This window comes from Suncus etruscus, chromosome 15 (genome assembly GCF_024139225.1).
Source record: "Suncus etruscus isolate mSunEtr1 chromosome 15, mSunEtr1.pri.cur, whole genome shotgun sequence".
Classification (NCBI taxonomy): Eukaryota; Metazoa; Chordata; class Mammalia; order Eulipotyphla; family Soricidae; genus Suncus; species Suncus etruscus.
Window position 1 is genome coordinate 34,818,783 of NC_064862.1, and position 27,943 is coordinate 34,846,725.

At 45.9% G+C, this 27,943-nt stretch overlaps 2 protein-coding genes across 2 annotated transcripts in view; one reads left to right on the forward strand and one right to left on the reverse strand.

The window, feature by feature from the left end:
* PISD (phosphatidylserine decarboxylase) overlaps positions 1 to 27,943 on the reverse strand; it is a 356,590-nt gene that overhangs the window by 124,816 nt on the left and 203,831 nt on the right. The window lies entirely within an intron of this gene.
* DRG1 (developmentally regulated GTP binding protein 1) lies at positions 388 to 27,157 on the forward strand. The gene is given in 14 exon segments (XM_049789008.1): positions 388 to 533; positions 1,803 to 1,817; positions 1,819 to 1,927; positions 3,468 to 3,547; positions 3,549 to 3,578; positions 3,580 to 3,645; positions 8,987 to 9,016; positions 9,018 to 9,057; positions 13,798 to 13,967; positions 16,344 to 16,474; positions 19,471 to 19,638; positions 19,906 to 20,028; positions 26,018 to 26,478; positions 26,669 to 27,157. Coding segments are annotated over 13 exon segments (1,104 nt in total). The 5' UTR covers positions 388 to 491; the 3' UTR covers positions 26,118 to 26,478; positions 26,669 to 27,157.

Sequence of the window (27,943 nt, forward strand, 5' to 3'; positions counted from 1 at the left end):
GTAGAAGCTGGGAAGGAAAAAGAACGAGGGTGCAAGCGCTTGTCACCTAAGCCTAAGCCTAGGTAGGGTTTGCGGGCTGCAGGCCAGCCAGAGTGTCTGCACTGCAGTCAGTTCCGGCGCGGGACGCGGGGCGCGGGTCTAACGAGACGGAGCGGGGCCGAGCTGCGCGCGACCCCTTCGGCGCGCTCGGGGAGGTGCGCACTGGGGCGGCCTCTCTGGCCCCTCGCTCCCCCGGGCTCTATGACACCGCGCTGGCTCGCGGGAGCGGGTGGGCGGGGTTAAGAGGCGAGGAGGCGTTCGCTGCACCACGCCGGGACGTTTCGTTCCAAGTCTCGTTCGCGGATCTCGCGAGATGTCGGTAGTCACGCGCGTGCGCACTGCGGCAGCTCCGCGGAGGGAGACCGCGCCGTCCGGGTCGGCGTTCGTTGACAGTGTGGTTGGAGACCCGCCGCCGCGTGGAGGCCGCTGAGCTTCCCGACCCCCGCGCCACCATGAGCGGCACCTTAGCCAAGATCGCGGAGATCGAAGCCGAGGTAATGGCCGTGGGTGGCGCCAAGCTTTCGGTCCTGCCTGCCCGGGGACTCTCGTTCGCTCTCCTGCCGCTTCCGGGCCTCGCGGGGCGCTCCCCGCCCGGGACGGGCGTTCGGACCCTTCAGCCCGGCCACGATCCCCGCGTCCCCGAACTCCTTCCCTCCCCCTCGGGGTTCCTCCGGCTCCCCCGCAGCCCCGGCCCGCCTGGTCTGCACGTCGGCTCCGGCCCTCCCCGACTCATCCCGCTTTTGGGGGTGCGTCGTTTCTTCTTTTTGGGGGGTGTTTGGGTCACACCCGGCAGCGCTCACTTAGGGGTTCTTCCTGGCTCTGCGCTCAGAAATCGCTCCTGGCAGGCTCAAGCGGGGGGACCCTATGGGATGCCGGATTCGAACCACCGTCCTCTCTGCATGCGAGGCAAAACGCCCCACCTCCATGCTGTCTCTCCCCTCCTCGTCACCCCCCAATTTTTGGTTTTGGTTTTGGGGCCACACCCGGCGGCGATCAGGGGTTGGTTACCCCTGGCGCTGCGCTCTGAAATTGCTCCTGGCAGACTCGGGGAGGGGGGCCCTATGGGAAGCTGGGACTCGAACCTGGGTCCGTCCCGAGTTGGCCCGCTTGCAAGGCAAACGCACTACAGCTGTGCTAACTCTCCGCCCCTGCCTCCCTCACCCCCCTTTTTTTTTACCCTCTGTTCCCCTATCTGATGATGCTCTTTCCCAGAGCCTCTTTCCCTGGAATGGGACCCAGAAGTCACTAGGTCGTACCTGAGATACCCCCCCCCCCCCCGGGGATCGGGGCTCTTTTGTTGCCCGAAATTTACTAAACCCAATTTCAATCCTGAACCGTTTGTCTGATGGGACATCCCCCTCGTAAACAGCAGAAGAGGCTTCGTCGATAACGTTTTCATCTAATCTGGGCCTGATGGTAAAAGCTTCTGCTTTGGGATGTGGCCAAAGGACTGGATGATGGAGAGGATGGATGTTTGAAATTGGGTTTTTTGTGTGTGTGTGTGTGTGTGTGTGTGTGTGTGTGTGTGTGTGTGTGTGTGTGTGTGTGTGTGTGTGTGTGTGTGTGATGGCGGTGACCGAACCTAAGGACATCATTTATGCCTACTATTGAGCTGTATCCCGAGCTTGACTTAATGGAAGACTAACATTTCTGGAAGCCAGAACAAAAAACGTTGTTTTTTTCAGAACTAGGGGAGCATTTATCCTGGCATTTCACTCTGTCCAAACCGTTTCTGAATTACGGCTGTGATTTCTCCCTTCTAGATGGCTCGAACTCAAAAAAAATAAGGCCACAGCCCATCATCTGGGACTGCTTAAAGCTCGTCTGGCTAAGCTTCGAAGGGAACTCATTACTCCAAAAGGTGGTGGAGGAGGAGGACCAGGAGAAGGTTTGTGATGTTTTACTTTAATATTGGGGGGGATAATTTATATCAAGATAATATAGGTATGTGTTTTTAAATAATTAAGAAATGTCTATCAGGGTAGATTTATATTTTCAAAGCCTGCATGCTTGAATTGTTAATATTATTTTGCTGGTTTCCAAATCAAATGAGTTGTAAGTGAATGATGGTTTCATTTATATTCTGTTCTGAGTGCTGCTAGGTGCCCCCCCCCAAAAAAAAAAAAAAAAGAAGAAATGCTCTGGTTACTTACTTGAAAAGATAAAACTTTACATGGTTGAAGACTACAATATTTTTTGTTGTTTGGTTTTGGGCCATACCTAATAGTGTTTGGGGTCCACTTTTGTTGCAGTACTTGGGCTATTCCTGGTCATACTGAGCGACCATGCAATGCGAGGGATTGAACCCAAGGTTCCCATATATAAAGCATGTGCTTTGACTCTTGAAGAATAGAGTTTTTTTGGGGGGGTTGGGGGTAGGTCACACTCGTTGGTGCTCAGGAGTTACTTCTAGCTTTGTGCTCAGAAGTCACTCCTGGTAGGTTCTGGGGACCAAATGGGATGCTGGGATTCGAACTGGTGTCAGTCCTGTGTTGGTCTCCTGCAAGGTAAACAAATGCCTTACCACTGTTGTCGCTCTGGCCCTAAGAAAAAAGTTTTAATAAAAGCTACATTAAACATGAATTACTGGGGCCGGGCGGTGGCGCTAGAGGTAAGGTGCCTGCCTTGCCTGCGCTCGCCTTGGATGGACTGCGGTTCTATCCCCCGGTGTCCCATATGGTCCGCCCAAGCCAGGAGCGACTTCTGAGCGCATAGCCAGGAGTAACCCTGAGCATCACCGGGTATGGCCCAAAAACCAAAAAAAAAAAAAAAAACAAAAAAAACATGAATTACTTTATGGGTAATATTTTGGGGGATTTGCTTGTTTTGGTTTTGCTTGTTTTCTTTGCCATTTCTGGCTGAGCTGGGGGTTGTTCCTGGTAGTACTTGGGGACCATATATTGCTAGGGATTGAACTGAGGTTCATCTGTTGAGCTATCTCTTTGGCCCTATTGGGGTAATTTCTTTGAGGGTGTGCTCCCAGTGATATGCAAGGCCTATGTGGCCTTCGAGTGTGGTGCCCTGGGTCCACCAGTGCTTAGCCTTGCCGTGCCAGGGAATAATCCCAGGACCTCATGCACACCAGGTATATGATACCAGTCATTTGGGTTCTTAGAGCTCCTTGGCTCTATAGGGGTATATTTAGGTTTCACTTAAGAAGTAAACTGTAGGGGCTGGAGAGACAGCATGGAGGTAAGGTGTTTGCCTTTCATGCAGAAGGTCATCGGTTCGAATCCTGGCGCCCCATATGGTCCCCCGTGCCTGCCAGGAGCAATTTCTGAGCATGGAGCCAGGAGTAACCCCTGAGCACTGCCGGGTGTGACACAAAAACCACACACAAAAAAATAGTAAACTGTAAAATGTTGGAGATTATATGAGTGACAACAAACCCAAAATAACTTTTTATTTTATATTTATTGATGCTTTAGGTTTTGATGTGGCCAAGACAGGTGATGCTCGAATTGGTTTTGTGGGTTTTCCATCTGTTGGGAAGTCGACACTGCTCAGTAAACTTGGCAGGGGTGTATTCTGAAGTGGCAAGCCTATGAGTTCACTACTCTGACCACTGTGCCTGGTGTCATCAGATACAAAGGTGCCAAGATCCAGGTAAGTCAGGCCTGCAGGCTAAGGAAGAAAAGAAATCCATTCTTACTTTCATTACAAAAGTACTTATGGGGCTCTTACTAGGCCTGCTAATTTTTTAGGATTTTTTTTGTGGGGGAGGGCACACTGTTAGTGTTCAGTGATTATTCCTGGCTCTGCGCTCAGGGGTCATTTTTGGTCAGTGCTTGGGGGACTATACATGATGCTGGGGATACGACCCGGGTTGGCCATTGTGCAAGGGCGAACACCCTACCTACTTTGCGATAGCTCCAGCCCCGATGATCTTTTTATAGACTTCCAGCAGGGGAGATAGAGCGATACATGAGGACCTTGCAATTTAGTGGATAATGCTTATGAAAATAACACTAGTTAATTTAAAGATACAGGATTTGGGGGAGGTAAGTCTTATAAGACAAAGCTTTATGTAGAGAGTTGGTAGTGGGAGGGTTCAGAGAGATAGAATAAAGATAAAGGTGCCTGCTTGTGGCTTATCCCAGTTAGATCCCCAGCACTTCATATTGTCCCGAGTGCTACCAGAAGTGATCCTGAGGCACTGTGGGTGGTGGTCTCAATCTCCCTCCCTGCTAAAATAAAAGAGTGGAGACAAATCTTATAGTTCGAATAGTGTTCATTAGCCGGTAAAAAGAGGCAATTTTAGGGTAATTGTAAGCTGTAGTTATTGTGGGTTTTTCTCTTACCCAGGGGATACATTCTTGTTGGCTCCTAAGAAGCCACGATTTTGAATTTCATGACATTTGAATAGAGGTTTCCAAACTTTTTGGCTCACTGCACCCTTAGTACCTAAGTAGTTCTTTTTGTTTTTTTAGGGGTGGGCCATTGTGCAGAACTTACTCCTGCCTCTGCACTCAGATAATTTCTGGCGTGGTCAGGGGACCATATTGTGTGTGGGGTCTACTGCTTTACTGAACCATCTTAAATATTTAAGTCCTTTGCTCTTTGGATACATGCACTGGTGAACACTCTAACTTCTCAAATCTTGGGATCAGATTGGATTACTACTATATTTATTTAGTATTTGGGCTACATCCAGTAATGTAACAGAGATTATGCCTGCTCTGCATTCAGGAACTACTCTTGGCAGTACTTGGGAGACCATGTGGGATGCCAATTATTGAATCCCTGTAGTGCAAGGCAAACCTCTGCCCACTGTACTATCTCTTCAGCTTCCATTAATCTTTTTTTTTTTTCTTCCTTTTTTTTGGTCATAGCCGATGATGCTCAGGGATTACTCCTGGCTCTGCACTTAGAAATTGCTCCTGGCTTGTGGGACCATATGAGATAATGGGGGGCTCAAACTGGATTCATCCTATGCTAGTGCATGCATGTCAGATGCCTTACCACTTGTGCCACAGCTCCAGCTCCCCATTAGTCTTTTCTTTAATGACCTTGATACTCTTTGCAGAATGACCCGAGTTTGAGTTTGATGTTTTCTCATAATCAGACTGAGATGTTAATATATTCCTGGCATGTTACTCATTTTAATATTCATCTGTAGATCTTTTATTTTGGGGAGGTTGAGGTATTTCTGGCAAGGCTCTGCACTTGGGAATTACCTCTGGTAGGCTTGGGATGGTGGTGGTAATTGAGATGCCAGGGATTGAACTTGGATCCACCACATATAAGGCAAAAATTGTTCCTGCTGTACTAACATCATTACATAGTGTTTCATCTCCTAAAGATTCTGTTTTTTCTCCTTTCTGGTTTTTTTTGTTTTGTTTGTTTGTTTTGTTTTTGTTTTTGGGTCACACCCGGCGGTGCTCAAGGGTTACTCCTGGCTCTACGCTCAGAATCGCTCCTGGTAGGCCTGAGGGACCATATGGGGATGCTGGGATTCGAACCACCATACTTCTGCATGCAAGGCAAACGCCTTACCTCAATGCTCTCTCTCCGGCTCTTTTTTCTCTCTTTTTTTTGTTTTTGTTTTTGAGTCACACCTGGCAGCGCTCCGGGGGTTACTTCTGGCTCTGTGCTCAGAAATTGCTCCTGGCAGGCACGGGGGGACCATATGGGATGCCGGGATTCGAACCACCATTGGCCAGTGGGTTGGCTGCTTGCAAGGCAAATACCCTACCACTGTGCTATCTCTCCCGACACCCTGTTTTTTCCTCTTCTGGTGGCATTAATTGGAATTCTAAATTGAAAGAGCTAATTCTTCTGCATTTATTTCAGTAAATTGTGTTAGGTAGGCTCATGGGTATCTTATTTATTGGCTATAATCTAATACTACCATTATTATTTTTGGGGGTGGGAACTTGGGCAGTGCTCAGGAGATCTGGGGGTTCATCCTGGCTATTCTTTTTTTTTTTTTTGGGCTACTCCCGGGTGACGCTCAGGGGGTTACTCCTGGCTATGCGCTCAGAAGTCGCTTCTGGCTTGGGGGATCATATGGGACGCCGGGGGGATCGAACTGGCGGGTCCCATCCAAGGCTAGCGCAGGCAAGACAGGCACCTTACCTAGAGGCCACCGCCCGGCCTCCATCCTGGCTATTCTTGGCCAAATTGGCAGTGTACAATGCAGGGCCTGAGAAGCAGTGGTCAGGTGTTAGGGATTTCTGGGCACCGTAGCAGTGTTCAAAGATTCTAGGGCTGCTTCTGGTGATGATTTGGGAACATCTGGTGCCAGAAACCTAACCTGGATCAGCTATTTCATTAAGATTCTTCAGATTGACCACTGTCGGGTTTCTTTTATTTTTTGGGGGGTGCCCACACTTAGTGGTACTACCAAGGTTGATTCTGGCTGTGTACTCAGGGAGTTTACTGGTGGTTGGCTTTGAGGATGTCAGGATTGAACCTAGGTTGGCTGCATTGCATGGTGCTCCAGATATTTCTAGGGAGGGGAAAAAGGAAAGCCTTCTTTTTCGGTAACACCTGGTGGCTCTCAGGGGGTTACTTCTGGCTTTGCACTTAGAGAATCGCACCTGGCAGGCCTCTCAGGAGTTACTCATGGCTCTGTGCTCAGAAATCGCTCCTTGGCAAGCTCAGGGGACCTTACGGGATGCTGGGATTCAAACCGGGGCCTCTCCCGTGTTGACCATGTGCAAGGCAAATGCCTTACTGCTGCGCTATTGCTCTGGGCCCCTCAGGCCTTATTCTTTTTTTTTTTTTTTTTTGGTTTTTGGGTCACACCCAGCAGTGCTCAGGGGTTACTCCTGGCTGTCTGCTCAGAAATAGCTCCTGGCAGGCACGGGGGGACCATATGGGACATCGGAGTTCGAACCAACCACCTTTGGTCCTGGAGTCGGCTGCTTGCAAGGCAAACGCTGCTGTGCTATCTCTCAGGCCCAGGCCTTATTCTTTTTCTTTTTTTGTTTGGTTTTTGGGTCACACCCGGCAGGCTCTCAGGGGTTACTCCTGGCTCTACATTCAGACTCGTTCCTGGTAGGCTCGGGGGACCATATGGAATGCTGGGATTCAAACCAATGACCTTCTGCATGAAAGGCAAACTCCTTACCTCCATGCTATCTCTCCGCCCCTTTATTCTTGACAACTTTAGCAAACCCCATCCTGTAGAATTTCCCTTGTCCTTATTTTTGAGACTACCTTTAGGCCAAAGAGAGGCTGAGAAAGGCTCTAGTTCTTTTTGATTGGTGTATATGCCTGAGTGTATGTATATGTAACTTATTTTGGGGCCACACCTGAAAATGCTCAGGGGCTCGTCCCTGTCTCCGAGGTTTGTGCTCTCTGGTATAGGGAACTCCCTATACTTAATTGTGTTACTGGGGAGCACAGTGGTAGTGAAGTGTCGTGATATGATGGAGCGATCAGGCTTCCAGCCACATGCTTGCAAGGCAGACATTCTACTAATAAACATATCCCTGGGTTTTGCTAGACATTTTGCTATTTATTTTCCTTCCTTCCTTCCTTCCTTCTCCTTCCTTCCTTCCTTCCTTCCTTCCTTCCTTCCTTCCTTCCTTCCTTCCCTTCCTTCCTTTCCTTCCTTCCTTCCTTCCTTCTTCCTTCCTTCCTTCCATTTTCGGGCCACACCCTTTTGATGGCTCAGGGGTACTCCTGGCTAAGCGCTCAGAAATCGCCCCGGCTTGGGGGAACAGAAAGTGATGCCGGGGAATCGAACCGCGGTCCTTCTTGGCTAGTGCTTGCAAGGCAGATAACCTTACCTCTAGCGCCACCCTCACCGGCCCCGCTATTTATTATTTTTATTTAATTATTATTTTGGTTTTTGGGTCACACCCGGCAGCGCTCAGGGGTTACTCCTAGCTCTACACTCAGAAATTGCTCCTGGCAGGCTCGGGGGGACCATATGGGATGCCCCGGGCTTCAGATCACCGTCCCTCTGCATGCAAGGCAAATGCACTAGCCTCATGCTATCCTCTCCGGCCATCACTGACTATTTCTAGACATTTTGATATATGTCATTCTCACTTGGCATGAGATGATTATTTCACTTTTTTTTTTTTTTTTTTTGTGGTTTTTGGGTCACACCCGGCAGTGCTCAGGGGTTATTCCTGGCTCCAGGGCTCAGAAATCGCTCCTGGCAGACACGGGGGACCATATGGACACCGGGATTTGAACCGATGACCTCCTGCATGAAAGGCAAATGCCTTACCTCCATGCTATATCTCCGGGCCCTTCATTTGTTGTTTTGATTTGCACTTCTCTGATCATGAAGTGTACTTTGCGTATGCCCTATTGGTCATCTGTATGTCTTTTTGAGAAATTGTCTGCTTTTCTCCTCCCAGTTTTTTTTTTTTTTTTTGTGGTTTTTTTTTTTTTTGTGGTTTTTGGGTCACACCCGGCAGTGCTCAGGGGTTACTCCTGGCTCCATGCTCAGAAATTGCTCCTGGCAGGCACGGGGGACCATATGGGACGCCGGGATTCGAACCGATGACCTTCTGCATGAAAGGCAAACGCCTTACCTCCATGCTATCTCTCCAGCCCCTCCTCCCAGTTTTGAATGGGTTTGTTGAATCTGCTAGGCATTTTGAGTTAGGTGTAGTACATACAAAGTTTAGAAACAAATATTAATAAAATAAATTAATAAACAAAAAGTAATATCAGGGCCGGGCGGTGGCGCTAAACATAAGGTGCCTGCCTTGCCTGCGCTAGCCTTGGACAGACCGCAGTTCGATCCCCTGGTGTCCCATATGGTCCCCCAAGCCAGGAGCAACTTCTGAGTACATAGCCAGGAGTAACCCTTGAGCATTACCGGGTGTGGCCCAAAAACCAAAAAAAAAAAAAAAAAGATCAGTATGTGCTCTTTGGAGGATTAGCTTTGCATCTCCTGCATTTTAGAACCTTGATAGTTCTTTTAATTTTGTCATAACTTATACTGGGTTTTCCTTTCTCCCTGTTCTTGATATTGCAGCTCCTTGATCTCCCAGGTATCATTGAGGGTTGCCAAGGATGGGAAAGGTAGAGGTCGTCAAGTCATTGCAGGTAAGCTCGTTCAGAGGGTCAGCATCCTGGGGGGTGTTACCCTGTTTACTGGCTACTGTGCTTTTGTTTTGTTTTGGGGCCACTCAGGGGTTACTCCTGGCTATGTGCTCATAAATAGCTCCTGGCTTGGGGGACCATATGGGGCGCTGGGGGATCAAATTGCAGTCCATCCTAGGCTAGCATGCGTAAGGCAGATGCCTTACTGCTTGCACCATTGCTCCAACTCCAGGTGCTGTGCTTTTAGGAAAACTACCCATATTTGTCGGCGTAATAAGATGACTGGGCGTATAAGACGACCCCCTAATTTTTGCAGTTAAAATATAGGTTTAGGCCTATATTCGCTGTGTCAGACAGAATGGTTCCTGTGCTGCAACTGTATATACACCAATGAGCCAATCACAACAAGCAAAGGTTCAAAGGTTATACTGTAATAGAACTTTTCTCTCTGACTCTGGCCAATCTGAGCAGGCTTTTTACAGTGTAGATTCGAGTCCAGAACATTGTCTAATTTGCATGCATAAAAAACCTGCTTGGATTGGCTGAGTTAGAGAGGCGGTCCAAGCAGCTTTGCAGTGATTGGTGCAGGATTCGAGTATGGAAAATTCGTTTTGTGGCATTATTCAGACAATTTTCGTTTAGTGGCATATGGAAACATTTTTCGGGATATACTCAGCGTATAAGACGACCCTGATTTTTGGTTGACTTTTTTTTTGTTTCAAAAGTCGTCTTATACGCTGGAAAAATACGGTAACCTAGGTTTAAGATAATTGATGGGCCCGGAAGAGATAGCACAGGGGCATTTGCCTTGCAATACGGCTGATCCAGGACCAAAGGTGTTGGGTTCGAATCCGGTTGTCCCAATATGGTCCCCCCGTGCCTGCCAGGAGCTATTTCTGAGCAGACAGCCAGGAGTAACCCCTGAGCAATGCCGGGTGTGACCCAAAAACCAAAAAAAATATAAATAAAATAAAATAAAATAAAGATAATTGATACTACAGTGAAGAATACTCTTTTTCTCCACTTTTTATTGGAATACAATTTGAAGGCCTCAAAGAGAATAATAATAATTCATAGCTTTATGCTTTTGAGGAGAAAACGAGAAATAGGAGAAGTGAAATACTATGATTCAGTGGTTCATTGCAGATTTAGAACTAGAATTTCAGTTTTCCCGATTCCTAATCATTCATTTCCTTTTATTATTATTCTGTTTTAAAACATTTTTTTATTTGGGATCATATCCAGCAATGCTTGGGGAACTGTATGGTGTCAGGAATTAAACCCAGGGAACTCAAACTTTATAAGAAAAGTTGGGGCCGGCGAGGGTGGCGCTAGAGGTAAGGTGTCTGCCTTACAAAGCGCTAGCCAAGGAAAGGACCACGGTTTCGATCCCCCCGGTGTCCCATATGGTCCCTCCAAGCCAGGAGCGATTTCTGAGCGCATTAGCCAGGATTAACCCCTGAACATCACCGGGTGTGGCCCCAAAACAAAACAAACAAACAAAAAAACATCTAACGGGTGTGGCCCCAAAAAAACCAAAAAAAAAAAAAAAAAGTTACCTGTATCCCTGATGTCTCCATGTATTTATTTTTTTGTTTTTGTTTTTGGGCCACACCCATTGACGCTCAGTGGTTACTCCTGGCTTAGGTGGGGGCTCATAAATCGCTTCCTGGCTTGGTGGGGCCCCATATGGGATGCTGGGGGATGGAACCACGGTTCATCCTACGCTAGTGCTTGCAAGGCAGATACCTTATCTCTAGCGCCACTGCTCAGGCCCCCTCCATTTATTTTTAACTAATAAAATGTTAAGTCAGCCTTGCCCTATTCAACAAGAATTCATTAGCCTGCAGGAAGCACCTTGTATAAGCAGGCACACAGCTCCTCGATATTCTGGCTTCTTCACAAGACACTTCGGGAAGACCATTCTTCTAACATTTTCAATTTTATTGCTATACTCCTGACTATATAGAGGTCTTTGAGTATATTATATAAATAATCCCGGGCTACATTCATCTTGTGAAAAACTTGACTATCAAAGATAAAATATATGGAATTACAAGTGCAAGGCATTCTTCTCCTCCATTTGCAGCTAAGCCCCTTCATTTAGACCTATAAACAATGTACTTTCATACAAGCACACCCATACAGATGTTGAATTAAAATAACAGTAAAATTGATTTAAAATGAAATGCTTCTAGATTAATTTATTTTTAAGTCCCCCCCTTTTTTTGGTTATTTTTTGGTTTTGATTTTGAGCCACACTGGTGCTCAAGGATTACTCTGGCTCTGGCTCTGCACACAGGAATCATGCCTGGTAAGGCTCAGGGAACCATATGGATGCTGGGATCAAACTCAGATTAGTCATATGCAAGGCAAATACCCTACTACTCACTTGCTCCAGCCCCTTGAGTTCTTTTCCATATTGGATCTTTTTCTTTTTTTTTTTTATTTTTTGGGCCACACCCGGAGACGCTCAAGGGTTTACTCCAGACTATGGCACTCAGATATCTCTCCTGGTTGGGGGACTGAAATGGGACACCAGGGGAATCAAACTGTAGTCCTTCCTAGGTCCACCGCATGCTAGGCAAACGCCTTACCTCTGCGCCACCTGCTCTGGCCCCGTATTGGATCTTTATAAAACACTTTAAGGATTGGGGCTGTTCTGTATGTTCATTTCAACAGTTGTTTTTATTTATTTTGCCACGGTTTGTGGTATTTGAGCTATTCTTAAGTTGTCTGGTCAGAAGTGGTCGCTTGGCAGTTCTTAAAAGGGCTAAATGTGTGTTGGAGATTTGAACCGAGGTCAGCCTCATGCATGGCAAACACCTTACCTATATTGTACCATCTTCTTGGCTTGCTGACTTTTTTTATTTGATTAGGGGAATTGAACCCAGGGGTCTTATACAGGTGAAGGAATTACTGCTAAACCACATCTCTGGTCCCATCCTGAATTGCTTTTCAAGTTAGTTGACACATTTAGATAAACTACAAGAAAAATTGCCACACTCGAAAATTGATGTTTTCAACTCTTTCATTTTTGGGGGGGGGGGTCACTCACACCCCAGCGGGCGCTCAGGTTACTTCTGGCTCTGAGCTCAGAAATCAACTCCTGGCAGGCACAGGGGATATATAGGATGCTGGAATTCAAACCACCCCGGCCGTCATGGGATCAGCTGCGTGCAAGGCAAACACCCTACCGCTGTGTCATCTCTCCCAGCCCTTAACTCTTTAATTTAAGATATTTAAAATATGGGCCAGAAGTATTACAAGGGGACTTGCCTTGCACATAACTAACCTTGGTTTAAATCTGGCACTTGGTTTGATCTCTCAGCATCCCATATGGTCCCCGAGCCAGGAGCAATTTCTGAGCGCATAGCCAGGAGTAAATCTTGAGCATCACATGGTGTGGCCCAAAAAAGAAAAAAGAAATCTGGCACTAGTAATATCTCCCCCTGTCCAGCCGAGTAGCCCCTGAATCCAGAGCTAAGAATAAGCCCTGAGCTCTGCTGGATGTAGCTCCAAATAAAAAAAAATAAAATTGCAGCAGGGGCTGGAGTGATAGCACAGCGGTAGGGCTTTGCCTTGCATGCAACCAACCACAGGATGGATGGTTGGATTTGAACCCCCGGCATCCTACATGGTCAGGAGCGACTTATGAGCGCAGAGCAGGAGAAACCCCTGAGCGCTACCAGGGTGTGACTCAAAAACCAAAGAAAAAAAATGACAGCAACAAAAAAAAACTTTCAAGTGTGCTTATGTTTGGGGAAGGGGCTCAAGCCTATTCATTTTCTCTCATGTTCATTCATCCTGTCTTTTTTTTTTTTTTGTGGTTTTTTGGGTCACACCCCGGCAGTGCTCAGGATTATTCCTGGCTCCAGGCTCAGAAATTGTTCCTGGCAGCACGGGGGGGACCATATGGGACGCCGGGATTTCGAACCGATGACCTCCTGCATGAAAGGCAAACACCTTACCATCCATGCTATCTCTCCGGCCCCCATTCATCCTGTCTTAATGACCTGACAGTTTGGTGTTTGGACCTCAGTGATGTGTACCTCCCTCAGCAGAGCTCTGGGGCCATCAGGGTCCACCTTAAAGTCCTGAGGTGGGAACCAAAATTTGTACAGGAGATCCGAGACAACTCTTCATCTTTTTGTTTTGTTTTTTTTTTTGAGTTTTTGGGCCCACACCCTGGCGGTGCTCAGGGTTTACTCCTAGCTGTCTGCTCAGAAATAGCTCCTGGCAGGCAGCGGGGGACCATATGGGACACCGGGAATTCGAACCAACCACCTTTGGTCCTGGAGTCGGCTGCTTGCATGGCAAACACCGCTGTGCTATCTCTCCGGCCGACAACTCTTCATCTTGACATCTTCTTTTTCTTTTTTTTTTTTTCTTTTTTTTTTTTTTGTGGTTTTTGGGTCACACCCGGCAGTGCTCAGGGGTTATTCCTGGCTCCAGGCTCAGAAATTGCTCCTGGCAGGCACGGGGGACCATATGGAACGCCGGGATTCGAACCGATGACCTCCTGTATGAAAGGCAAACGCCTTACCTCCATGCTATCTCTCCGGCCCCCATCTTGACATCTTCTTTACAAGCTGTCTCAAAGGCCCATATCTTTTGTCTAAGTATAGGAATTTCACCTTCACCTCATGCCTTCTATCCTGCATTTACTTGGATATCTGGATTAGGTATACCTTTTCTAAATTTTGTTGAGGTGTAATTATTTTTTTCCCTTCCATTCTTTAGTGGCCCGAACCTGTAACTTGATCCTGATTGTTCTGGATGTTCTGAAACCCTTGGGACATAAGAAGATAATTGAAAATGAGCTAGAAGGCTTTGGCATTCGCTTAAACAGCAAGCCCCCTAATATTGGCTTTAAGAAAAAGGATAAGGGAGGCATTAATCTCACAGCTACTGTAAGTGGTGGGAAATGCTGCCAAAGGGGCCTGGGGTTGGATGTGGATTGAGGTACTAGGACATGGACATTTGGAAATAGCCTGCCTTCTCTCAGCTCTAACTGAAAGTAACACATGGGTCCTAGTAATGCAATGCTTGATAAAAATTTAAAGTAGGACTGAGAAACAGTAAGGCAAATTTAGATTGTAGAAGCCAAATAAAGTGTCCAGGTATTTAATTCTTTCAATACTGTTTCAAAGTCATATTGGAGGATCCGGATTTTCTACAGCATTTCACTTTCTAGACTCTAGTTAATGTGGCCTGGCAGACCACTGGGTACTTGTGGCCAATCAGGCAAGTAGTTCGATGCAGGGGCCTGTGGATATGATGCTCTTTGGTCCCCATAGTGCTAGGAATTAGTGGCTAGGGCCACTCTGGCACTGTTTGTGGGTGTTCTGGATACATCAGCAGTGGCTTGGGGATTATGTGCTGCTAGGAATCAAACACAGGGCAGGCAAATACTAGGGCATATAGGCATGTACCCTAGCTACTGTACTACTTACTGTCCCAACCCTGATTGGCATAGTTTTAAGCTGTCTTTCCCAAAAGCTCTGGGATAAAGGTATTGGGTGGTTTAGCTTGACCCCCAATTTTTATTTCCCCCTACCACCTCAAACCCCCACGCTCCTTACTCTTATGGTGCTTAGAGGCCAGTAGGGCTACTCCTGGCAGTGCTGTCCCAGGGATTGAACATGAAACCTTTCGCCTGCCAAGGTAGGATTAGTGTTTTAATTGAGTGCCTGGATTTAGAACTTAGTATTTTTTTATTTTAGGGGATGATGTTCCCAAATAGTTCTCAGTTCTTGGAAGCCACTTCCAGTGACACTTGACCAGTTGGGCTAGATGATAGGACTGGAGGAGCACTGCGGTATGGGCATCTGTGGTGCTGGGACTACCAGGCCACCCTGTGATGGGCTAATTTATTCTAAAGCCTCTCCTTAGTTTGTTGCTGGTTATCTTTCACTTTATCTTCACATGGCCCTCCCTCTATGTGACTGTACCCTGGTCTCCTTGAAACAAGTTACATTAGATTTAGGCCCAATCATTTGACCTTCTTTTGACTTAATGGCCTCTCTAAAAAATCCTATCTTTAAATATAGTCGCATTTTGAGGTAATGGGGTGGGGCTGGGTTATGATTTCAGCAAGGGTGGTGGTGATCAGGTATAATTTGACCTTCTGAGTTGAGAAAGTTTTTTAGGGTTTTTTGGTTGTTGTTGTTTGGTTTTGATTTGGGGCTACACCTGGTGGCACTCGGGATTACTCCTGGTTCTGCGCTCAGAAATTACTTCTGGCCGGCTCTGGGACCCATAAGGGATGCTGGGGATCAAACTTGGGTTGGTCACATACATGCACAGCAAACGCCCAACTGCTGTGCTGTCACTCATACCCCCAATTTATCTTTATTTTTACTTGTGCCTCACCTTTGATACTCAACCTGGCAGTACATATGTACCTGACTATTTGGTGCTTAAGCCTGGTGATAAGATAATTCTCTGGGCCCAGTGATCCTGGGGAAAACCAGGGACCCACTCAGCAGTACACAGAAGCAATGAAAACTATTGATACTTGGCCACCCATCTAGTCCAGTATCCCATAAATGGTCTTCCATGTTCACTAGAAGTTATCTCTGAGACCAGAGCTAGGAGTAAGTCCTGAGCATCACTGAGTATGGTCCAAAATCCCCCCAGCCCCCTCAAGGAAAAAAAATATGTAGTACCTCCATCATAATAGGCATATCATTTGCCTTTTTTTTGTTTTTTGTTTTTTTGTCTTTGGGCCATACCCGGTGACGCTCAGAGGTTACTCCTGGCTATGCGTTCAGAAATTGCTCCTTGCTTGGGGACCATTATGGGACACCAGGGGATTGAGCCTGTCCTAGCTTAGTGCATGCAAGGCAGATGCCCTACTACTTGCGCCACCGCTCTGGCCCATCCTTTGCTATTTTGAATTATTTCCCTGGTACATGATTTTTTTTTTTTTTTTTTTTTTTTTTTTTGGTTTTTTGGGCCACACCCTGTGACGCTCAGGGGTTACTCCTGGCTATGCGCTCAGAAGTTGCTCCTGGCTTCTTGGGGGACCATATGGGATGCCGGGGGATCGAACCGCGGTCCGTCCTAGGCTAGCGCAGGCAAGGCAGGCACCTTACCTCCAGCGCCACCGCCCGGCCCCCGGTACATGATTTTTTAATTTTTAGTATTTCCTACTGAAAGTTTCCCACCCAGGATAACAAACTTAAGAAATGAGTTTGCTAGGATTTTCCTAGCAAAAATATATCAATACTTTTTTACTCTTTGACCAATTATTGAGTTATTTATTGTCTTCTGTGCCTATTCAGTGCCCTCAGAGTGAACTGGATGCTGAAACTGTGAAGAGCATTCTGGCTGAATACAAAATTCATAATGCTGATGTGACTCTGCGTAGTGATGCCACAGCAGATGACCTCATTGATGTGGTAGAAGGAAACAGGTACTGATCGAGTGTGCAGTCTGATGCCCAAGTTTGAATTTGGAGCTTTTTAATGGAAGCACCTTAGATAATAAATAGGACTGACATTGATTCCGTGCCGGTGCTTTCTCAGACTAGAGCAGACGTTGGTTTCTTTTGTTTCAATAGTGGATCTTGATTGCTAACATGCATTTGTTCTGAAGTTTAATGACAGTGGTTGGATTCATCATCCAGTTACTTGCTGTGAACTAGGTTGTCTCCTGAACTCTATGTCCTACACTGATGGAAAAGAATAATTTCTCACTCTTCTTCAGAAATTTCTCACTCCTTCAGTACCTAGTCTGCTGTACTATCTCTGGCCCTGAATGTAACATGTTCTATCTGCTTTCATGTTCACGTTGAACAAGTAGGGTGGATTTTCTTTAATTTGTTTTTGGCCACACCCGATAATGCTTAAGAATTACTCCTGGTGGTACTCGGGGAACCACATGGATGCCAAAGATTGATCCCAGGTTAGCCACTTACAAAGCAAGTGCCTTAATCATTGTACTATAGCGCTGGTCCAAAATTGGAAGAATATTATTGATCCTCATTTTAACATACATAAAAGTTAAGTTTTACTTTGTTTGTTTTTGGGCCAGACTTTGTGGTGCTCAGGGGTTACTACTGGCTCTGCACTCAGAAATTACTCCTGGCAGGCTTGGGGTACCATATGGGATGCCAGGGGGATTGAACCTGGCAACCCAGTCAACCACATGCAAGGCAAACAAACGCCCTACTCTGCCACTTTGCTATTACTCCGCCCTAACTTTTACTTTTTTTTTTTTTTTTTTTTTTTTTTTTTTTTTTTGTGGTTTTTGGGTCACACCCGGCAGTGCTCAGGGGTTATTCCTGGCTCCAGGCTCAGAAATTGCTCCTGGCAGGCACGGGAGGACCATATATGGGACGCCGGGATTCGAACCGATGACCTCCTGCATGAGAGGCAAACGCCTTACCTCCATGCTATCTCTCCGGCCCCTAACTTTTACTTTTTGTTGTTTGTTTTTTTGGGCCACACCCAGTGACGCTCAGGGGTCACTCCTGGCTCTGCTCTCAGAAAATCATTCCTGGGCCGGAGAGATAGCATGAAGATAGGGCATTTGCCTTGCATACAGCCAATTCGAACAGAAGGTGGTTCGAATCCCGGTATCCCATATGGTCCCCCTGTGCCTGCCAGGAGCAATGAGCACAGAGTGCCACCAGGTGTAACACAAAAACAAAACAACAACAACAACAAACAAATATATATATATTGAAGGATGAAAAAAATACATATTTCATTCCATGAAGTGGAATGGCTTGTATTATTTTTACTGAAGGGTGTCATATATCATTTTACCTCCTTTCTGCATCCAATTCTTGTCCAGTGTTAATATCCAACTATTATTGTCATAGTGCTCCCTTCTCTGCCCTAACTACATTTCTCTGTTCTTCGTGGCAAGCTTCCTCCCATGGGCTGGTCCTTCTGACCCTCAGCTCTATTGTCTCTGGATATTAATGCCACACTCTTTTTTTTTTTTTTTTTTTAGTATATCCCACAATGAGTGCGATCATTCTATTCTGTTGGTTTTGTTTTTAAGCCATAGTGTATGTGCTAAGGGGTTCAGATCAAATATTAGGAATTAAACTTGGGTAGGCTACATGCAAGGCAAGCACCTGCCTATTACACTATCTTTCTGGCCCCTTACAGTTTTCTTATTTTGGTGTGTAACATCTTAGTGTGTAAATATTGCTGGCAGTGTTTATTGGACCATATGATGTCATGGATTCAATCAAGGGCCTCCCATATCCAAAGCTTTTTTTTTGTTTTTTGTTTTTGGGTCACACCCGGTGACGCTCAGGGGCTACTCCTGGCTATGCGCTCAGAAATTGCTCCTGGCTTGGGGGACCATATGGGATGCCAGGATTTGAACCACCGTCCATCCTGGGTCTGTTGCATACAAGGCAAACGTCCTACTGCTGTGCTATCTCTCCGGCCCCCAAAGCTTTTTTTGGCGGGGGTGGGGGGGGTTTCACACCTTTTGATGTTCAGAGCTTATTTCTGGATCTGTATATACTGCATACACATACTTCTGTATATATACTTGAACAATGTCCTACGTTCTTTCTAATTTTGAAAAGTTTCGTTGTAGGGCCCGGAGAGAGAGCACAGCAGTGTTTGCCTTGCAAGCAACCGATCCAGGACCAAAGGTGGTTGGTTCGAATCCCGGTGTCCCATATGGTCCCCCGTGCCTGCCAGGAGCTATTTCTGAGCAGACAGCCAGGAGTAACCCCTGAGCACCGCTGGGTGTGGCCCAAAACCCCCCCCCAAAAAAAGAAAAGTTTCCTTGTAAATTAGTTCTATACTTGCATATATCTAGAAAGTTACAGATCTAAGTAGACTTAGTCTGGTGACTCATTTATGTTCTTTTTTTTGGAAGGGGGGTCACACCCAACAGTGCTCAGGGGTTACTCTTGGCTCTACGCTCAGAAATCGCTCCTGGCAGGCTCTGGGGACCATATGGGATGCCGGGATTCGAACCATCGTCCTCCTGCATGCAAGGCAAACGTCCTACCTCCATGCTATCTCTCCGGTCCCTCAAAAGTTTATATTCTTTCCACTACAAAATATGGAAATTATCTAAGTAATTATCCACCCAGTTGGGACTTTGTAGTGATTTTTACTAATTTTATTATTTTATTTACATTTTATTAATTTTTTATTTATTAAATTTTATTAATTTATTTAAATACCTTGTTTTACAAACAAGAACAACCTCACAACCCCTTCACCATGCAACCTTCCCATCATCAATGCCATCTCTTTCTTCCCCCACCCTTTTTACCACTTCCTAACCAAAGTTATTCTACCTTACTTTTTGGGAAGCTATTTGCTTCTTTTTTGAGAGTCTGTTTTGGGGCTGTGTTTCTGATAATCAAACTGAATCCTGTCGGTGCTAATGTCAACGTTTTGGTTTTTTTTTTTTTTTAACTTTTAGAGTTTATATTCCCTGTATCTATGTGTTGAATAAGATCGATCAGATCTCCATTGAAGAATTAGATATCATTTATAAAGTGCCTCACTGTGTACCTATCTCAGCCCATCACCGCTGGAATTTTGACGATCTGTTGGAAAAGATCTGGGACTATCTGAAACTAGTGAGGATGTAAGTGTTCTCTTGTCTCCTCCTCAGCCCCATAATGGATAGGTAATATTGCTGTTAGAATTAAGCTGTGATGTTGTGGAGTTCTTTAGCCACATTAGTCGATTTTTTAATATGAGATACAAATACATTTCTGTCACCTTCTGGCCATACTGAGGATGCCTTTTTCCTCAAATCGAGGTTATTGTGGTTTGATGTTCTTGGTTGATTTGCGTCCAGTACAGAAAGCATTCTATGAAACAAACAGCTTCTACTCCCTCTCTGTTCTAGTTATACTAAGCCCAAAGGCCAGTTGCCAGATTACACTTCTCCAGTGGTGCTGCCTTATTCCAGGACCACAGTAGAGGATTTCTGCATGAAGATTCATAAAAATCTCATTAAGGAATTCAAATAGTAAGTATCGTAAGTCAAGAGGTACCTGATTTTTACTGTGAACTCTTGATATTAAAAACTAGTGATTTTTTGTTTTTGTTTTTGTTTTTGTTTTGTGGCCAGACCTAGTTGTGTCCAGGGGTTACTCCTGGCTCTGTGCTCAGGGAAACCTTGGGGAAATTATATGGGATACTGGGAATCGATGCAAATGCCCTACCTTGGGCTATCATTCTGGCCCCAAATAGCAATAGAATTAAGGAAATTAAGTATCAGACGCCAATTGGTTGGTTTTCAGGAGCTACTCCAAGCTCGGTGCTCAAAGGTTGTTTCTGGTGGGCTGGAGGACATTGTCATGTTATGGATCTTATCGAGGCCTCCTGCATGCAATGCATGTACCTTTTTGAGTTTTTGTTTTTGTGGCCACACGTTGCTGCACTCAGGGTTACTCTTGGCTCTGTGCTCAGGAATCACTCTTGGCAGACTCTTGGGACCATCTGGGATGCCAGAGTTCAAACCGAGGTGGGCCACATGCAAGGCAAATGCCCTTTCCATTGTGCTATTGCTTCACCCCCACCTTTGAATTCTATATCTCCCTTGCTGTCACTATATTCTTACCATATTATGTCAAAGCACAGAGTTCTAGATGCCTCAGGTTGGACAGTTGACACTACAAAGCTGTCTTTAATTTTGTTGCTTGGCAAACAAAAATGTGAATTTTCCCATCTACCCTCTTCTTTTTTTTTCTTTGCGGGGTGGTGGTGAAGCAAGATAATTTTTTGTTGTTTGTTTTTTTTTTGGGGGGACTGTACCCAGCTGCAGTGCTTAGGGCTTAATTTTGGCTCTGCACTCTGATCACTCCTGACAGGCTTGGATGACCATATGGGGTACTGGGCATCAAACTCAGGCCAGCTGCTTGTAAAGCAAGTGACCTACCACCTGTACTATCACTCTAGTTTACAAGATAGATTTTTTTGGGGGGTGTTCTTGGTTGGGACCACACCTGATAATACTTAGGGGTTATTCCTGGCTCTGCCAATGTAGCTGAGAGAAATAAACTCTGACCACTGCCAATGTAGCCCCCCAATTTTTTTTGTTTGTTTTTGGGCCACACTTGGCACTGCTCAGCAGTTACTCCTAGCTCTGCACTTAGAAATTGCTCCTGCCAGACTTGGGTACCATATGGGATACTGGCAATCAAACCTGGGTCCATCCTGGGTTGGCCGCATGCAAAGCAAACATCCTACCGCTGTGCTGTCACTCCAGCCCCAACTCCCCAAAATATTAAAAAAAAAGAAAAAAAAACAATTTGGCTTTCCCTTTTTTTAAATTATAACATTTATGATTGGTTATGTTTCTTTCCTTGACCCATGAATACATTCTTTGTTCATATATATATATATATACACTAAAAATTCATTTGTGCTGGAGTACAGTGGTTAGGACATTTACCTTGCACATAGCTGAGTAGATTTTGATAACCTTGCATCCCATATGGTCTCCTGAGCCCACCGGAAGTGATTTCTGAGAGCAGAGCCAGAAATAACCCCTGAGCACTGTCAGGTGTTATCCACCCTTTGCCCCTCCCCTCAAATTTCATATCTATCATTTTTACAGTCCATTTCTTTTTTTACTTTTTTTTCCATTTATTTATTTTCTTTTTTTTTTTGGTTTTTGGGACACACCCGGCGGTGCTCAGGGGTTACTCCTGGCTGTCTGCTCAGAAATAGCTCCTGGCAGGCACCAGGGACCATATGGGACACCGGGATTCGAACCAACCACCTTTGGTCCTGGATCGGCTGCCTGCAAGGCAAACGCCGCTGTGCTATCTCTCCGGGCCCCATTTATTTATTTTCAACTTTACTGTTTTTTCTATCCACACCTGTTCCTATTTTTTTCCTTACCTAGAAATAGGATCAGTGACCTCACAGCTTTTTTTTTTTTTTGGGCCATACCCGGTGGTGCTCAGGGGTTACTCCTGGCTGTCTGCCCAGAAATAGCTGCTGGTCCTGGATCGGCTGCTTGCGAGGCAAAGGCCACTGTCCCGACCTCACAGCTTTGGATGTTTTGCTGACCATGTGTGTGTGTGTGTGTGTGTGTGTGGTGTGTGTGTGTGTGTGTGTGGTGTGTGTGTATGTTTTGCTGAACGTGTGTGGTGTGTGTGTGTGTGTGTGTGTGTGGTGTGTGTGTATGTTTTGCTGAACGTGTGTGTGTGTGTGTGTGTGTGAGAGAGAGAGAGAGAGAGAGAGAGAGAGAGAGAGAGAAAAAGAGAGAGAGAGAGAGAGAGAGAGAGAGAGAGAGAGAGAGAGAGAGAGAGAGAGAGAGAGAGAGAGAGAGAAGTGTGTGTTAGTGAGTGATCGGCTGCTTGCGAGGCAAACGCCGCTGTCCCGACCTCACAGCTTTGGATGTTTTGCTGAACGTGTGTGTGTGTGTGTGTGTGTGTGTGTGTGTGTGTGTGTGTGTGTGTGTGTGTGTGTGTGTGTGTGTGTGTGTGTGTGTGTGTGTGAGTGATCCAGGACCAAAGATCGTTGGTTCGTGTGTGTGTGTGATCCAGGACCAAAGGTGGTTGGTTCGAATCCCGGTGTCCCATATGGTCCCCGTGCCTGCCAGGAGCTATTTCTGAGCAGACAGCCAGGAGTAACCCCTGAGCACCGCCGGGTGTGGCCCCCCCCAAAAAAAAGATTAATAAATAAGCATGAACTAGTATTTATAAGTATATATATATATATATATATATGTTTCCTTGCTCTGCTCTACAAGCAATGACACTAACAGATGTACACTTAATTAAGATAGTGAAAATCATGGTTTTTGGGAGAAGTGACTGACTTCAAGGTTGAGATAGGGAAAGTTAACACTGTGCTATCATGCTGGCCTCTGTCGGGCATTTTTGGTTTGTTTTGTTTTTTGGGTCACACCGGCAGCACTCAGGGGTTCCTCCTGGCTCTACGCTCAGAAATCGCTCCTGGCAGGCCTGAGGGAACATTTGGGATACTGGGATTCAAACCACTGTCCTTTCGCATTCAAGTCAAACGCCCTACCTCCATGCTATCTCTCCGGTCCCTGCCAGGCATAATTTGAGAGCAGATCCTGGAGTAACCCCCAAGTACTGCCAGGTGTAGCCCAAAAGCGTTATAAAAAAAAAAAAGATAGTGATGCTTACCTCAATATTTTCCTTGTTGGTTTGAAAATGTGTACAGGGCCGGGCGGTGGCGCTGGAGGTAAGGTGCCTGCCTTGCCTGCGCTAGCCTAGGACGGACCGCGGTTCGATCCCCCGGTGCCCCATATGGTCCCCCAAGAAGCCAGGAGCAACTTCTGAGCGCATAGCCAGGAGTAACCCCTGAGCGTCACAGGGTGTGGCCCAAAAACCAAAAAAAAAAAAAAAAAGAAAATGTGTACATTTCAAATGTATACATTTGAAAATGTGTAGATGATATTTATTAATGTTTCCTCCAGTTAACTGATTTTTCTTTTACACAAAGTGAACTTGGGCGCTGGAGCAATAGATAGCAGAGTGGGTAGGGCATTTGCCTTGCACGTGGCTGACCTGGGTTTGATCCCTGGCATCCCATATGGTCCCCCAAGCCTGCCAGGAGTGATTTCTGAGTTCAGAGCCAGGAGTAACGTCTGAGCGCCACCCAGAGTGCCCCTACTCCCCAATAAATCCCCAAAACAGAGTAACTTATTTAGCAATTTATTTTGGAACAAACATTTTTTTTTTTTTTTGGTTTTTGGGCCACACCCATTTGACGCTCAGGGGTTACTCCTGGCTATGCACTCAGAAGTCGCTCCTGGCTTGGGGGACCATATGGGACGCCGGGGGATCGAACCTAGGTCCATCCTAGGCTAGCGCAGGCAAGGCAGGCACCTTACCTCTAGCGCCACCGCCCGGCCCCCGGAACAAACATTTTAAAGAGACTCTGGACACAGTTTCTACTTTTTCCGTAGTTCTTAGCCTGTGTATGGCAGATCTCAGGTGCACTTTGTTTACATTGCTGTTCCTAAGTGTTGTATTAATTAAATAACGATGGGGCTGGATGGCGATGGATGGAGGTGAATTTCTCTGTTTGCCATCCCAGGCCACATGGCTCAGCAACCCCCATGCAGCCGGCGAGTTCCAGGCCCAGGTGAAATCACTTACTCACACGCAGGCTTCAGGAAGAATCATTTTTATTCAGGCCCTAGCCACCACATGTGTGTGGCCTACTCATAACCTTTCAAGCATACAGCCATTCTAGGCTTGCCCTGCGTCTTATCCTCTTTCAGCCATCTCCCTCAGAGAGCCCAGCAGGGCCAAAAGGCAAAAGCCCCTTAATCCCTTGGCTTCCGGGTTTATCTACCTATTCCAAGACCCCTCCCAGGAATGGGCCGGGCTTTGCAGGTAAGGTCACACCTATTATCCGGTTCCAAGACCCCTCCCAGAAATGGGTGGGTCTCAGATAAGTACCCTACACTAAGAAGTTAGGAGAATATAACAATTATAGTTTTTCTTATTAGGGAGAGTTTTTGTAGCATCAATGTGTAAGGAGGCCTTACATTGCTTTGGTTTTATTTTTTGTTCTGTTTAATTTTCCTTTTGGAGGGGGCAGGCTATCTCTAGTGATGCTCAGGGGTTACTCCTGACTATGCTCAGTAATTACTCCTGGAGATCAGGGGATCAGGGATTCTTGGGATCAAACTTGGGTGCAAGGCAAGCACTCTAGCTGCTATACTATCGCTCTGACCCTATATTTCTTAATAATTATTGAATGGGTACTAAGAATGGATACTGGTAAGTAGATAATAAAAACTGGTGGGCCGGAGAGATAGCACAGTGGTAGGGTGTTTGCCTTGCATGCAAGCTGATCTAAGACTGATGGCGGTTTGAATCGGCATCCCATGTGGTCCCCCGAGCCTGCCAGGAGCAATTGATGAGCACAGAGCCAGGACTGACCCCTGCACGCTGCCGGTATGACCCAAAAATTGCAAAGAAAAAAAAAAACCAACCGATTCCATAATATTCTATAACTTGTATCATACCTGTAAGATTCAAGTCTCTGGTCTGAATTATTTCAAGCCTTTTTTTTTTCTTTTTTTTTGGTTTTCGGGCCATGATGTTCTGGTTACTCCTAGTTCGGCACTCAGGAATTACTATGGGTAGAGCTCAGGGGAATCATATGCAATACTGGAGATAGTAAACTGAGGTTGGCCACATGCAAGGTAAACACCTTCGCCCTGTACTATCTCCAACCTAATTTTTATATTTAAATAAACTTGGGTGGGGTCAGTGTGAAAGTACAGCGAGTAGGGTGGTTTGCCTTGCATGTGGTAGGCTTGGGTTTGATCCCTGGCATCTATTATGGTCCCACGAGCCTGCCAGGAGTAATTTTATGAGCATAGAAATAGGCCCTTAGCACCACTAAAACAAAGGATGTTGGCAGGGCCCACACCTAGCATTGCTCAGGACTTACTTCTTGTTCAGTACTCAGAAATTAGTTTGGCAATGCTCAGGGGACCTAATGGGATGCTGAAGACTGAATCTGGATTTGGCCACATGCAAGGCAAACAACTTACTTGCTATACTATTGCCCTGACCCCCTCTTCTCATTTTTAAACACTGTGGCTTTTTTGTTTTGAGGAGACACCTTGGTGCATGGGGGACAGGGGGGGTGTTTCCTCTTAGCAATGTATTCTGGGAACCCTATAGTGCCTAGGATGAAACCTGGGCCTCTTGAATGCAAAACTATTTACTTAGCCTTCAACTAGATGCACTGTTTCTCCAGCCCCATCTCCTTGACTTTGTCAACAGACTTTGCAACAAGAGGAATTTAAAAAGTGACCCAAAAATTAAAAAAAGTTTTCTTTCCTCTTTCTATGTCTAAGCTAAAGCCTTTGGGCTCTGCATATGGTCCTTTATTGGGGACAGGGGATCTTGACTGTTGCACGGCTGTGGTTTTTAGTAGAAAGCTGTCATCTAGGCAGATGAAGCCTAGGGAATAAGCACATTGACTGTTCTTTTATCCCTTCCATACAGTGCTCTGGTGTGGGGTCTCTCTGTGAAACACAATCCTCAAAAAGTGGGGAAAGACCATACGTTGGAGGACGAGGATGTCATTCAGATCGTGAAGAAGTAAAACCTTCCAGTTTCCTTCCTGCAAGGCCAACCACAGCAGCTTTCTCTTTGACCAAGCACCCTGCCCCGAACCTCTTCTTGTTTTGGCAGCTCCTGGATCAGGACTCAGGGGAGGGAGTTGGGGCATCCAAACTGGAACTTGACTTATCTTGGTGTCACCATGTTTATTGAACTGCATAAAAGACCTGGTAGGCCAGCTGGCTATGTGCGGTTCATATGTCCTTTTCTTTGGAATGATGGGCAGAATGAGGATGAGTTTGCACAGTGAGGCTGCGATGGAAGGAGTACCTCAGAGCTTGGTTTTGTGAAATGTATAAAATATATAAATGTGCTGTACAACATTTTTAGTTTTAGTTTTATTGGTTTTTGGGTCACACCCAGCAGTGTTCAGGGGTTACTCCTGGCTGTCTGCTCAGAAATAGCTCCTGGCAGGCATGGGGGACCATATGGGACACCGGGAATTCGAATCAACCACCTTAGGTTCTGGATTGGCTGCTTGCAAGGCATCTGTGCTATCTCTCCGGGCCCAACATTTTGATTTTAAGTCATGAGAAACTCTTGCAATTGGCCGTGGCCTTCAGTTCTTTAAATGGACTTTCCTAGATGATAATGAAGACAAAAGTAGAACTTGATGTAAGTAAATACCCAGCAAAGCTAGTCACTTAAAGAGAGATAGTAGTATAGCCATTGATACTTGATTAGGCACATCAATTTGTAGTTAGGTCCATCTGTTATTAGCTATGGTATCCAGCAGAATTACTCAGCTACCATCAGTTTCCTCTTACACTGCAGTAAACATGTTTGTTACCTTCTGGAATGGGGATTGTTAGTCTGATGCATAACTATTGATTGAATGTTGAAAACTATTGTTATTGGTCCTTTTCCTTTCCTGCCTGATATATTCAGCAGATTGTATTGGTGCTACCTCGTAAATGGAGTTTGATCTGTGGTACTCCATATGGTCCTGAGCCTTGCCAGGAGAGATCTCTGAGTACTACCTGTGTGTGGCCCAAAATAAAAAACCACTTGGTGACAGGTAAATATTTAGCTGTAGGAATGCCTTGGCTTTGTTTGTTGGATCATACCCAGGGGTCGTCAGGGGACCATAGGGGATGCTGGGAATCAAACTTTGTATCCCTGCTCATGGTTCTGTCTCTCTGGTCCCTAGATGTATTTTTCTTTTTTTGGTTTTTGGGTCACACCTGGCAGTGCTCAGGGGTTACTCCTGGCAGGCTCAGGGGACCATATGGGATGCCGGGATTCGAACCAACTTGCTTCTGCATGCAAGGCAAACACCTTACCTCCATGCTATCTCTCCGGCCCCCAGATGTATTTTTCTTATTGAGCTTTAAGTCTACGAGTTTTGCTTGTTAGAGTGGGGATTTTTTTTCCCCTTTTAATCACAACTAACAAGTTAACTGACCTGTGCCATAAATTTAGTGGCTTTTAGCTATATTTAATAGCATTAGTCATTTGGAACAAAGGAAATGTAGTCTGATGCAAGTTGTCTGGAGCTCAGATTGGTTTGTGACAACTGTTACAACACTGAGGACTTAGATTCTATTAAGGTATGCTGTCCACTTACGTTTGTCTTTGGTGGGCAGCTGCTCCCCCTAATCACAGAATGTTTGCTGCAGTCAGCATCCAGAGGATGTAAAGAGGGTTGAAATTCCCATCCTTGGGGCCAGAGAGATAGCACAGCGGTGTTTGCCTTGCAAGCAGCCAACCTAGGACGTAAGGTGGTTGGTTCGAATCCCGGCATCCCATATGGTCCCCCTTGCCCGCCAGGAGAAACCCCTGAGCACTGCAGGATATGACCCAAAAACC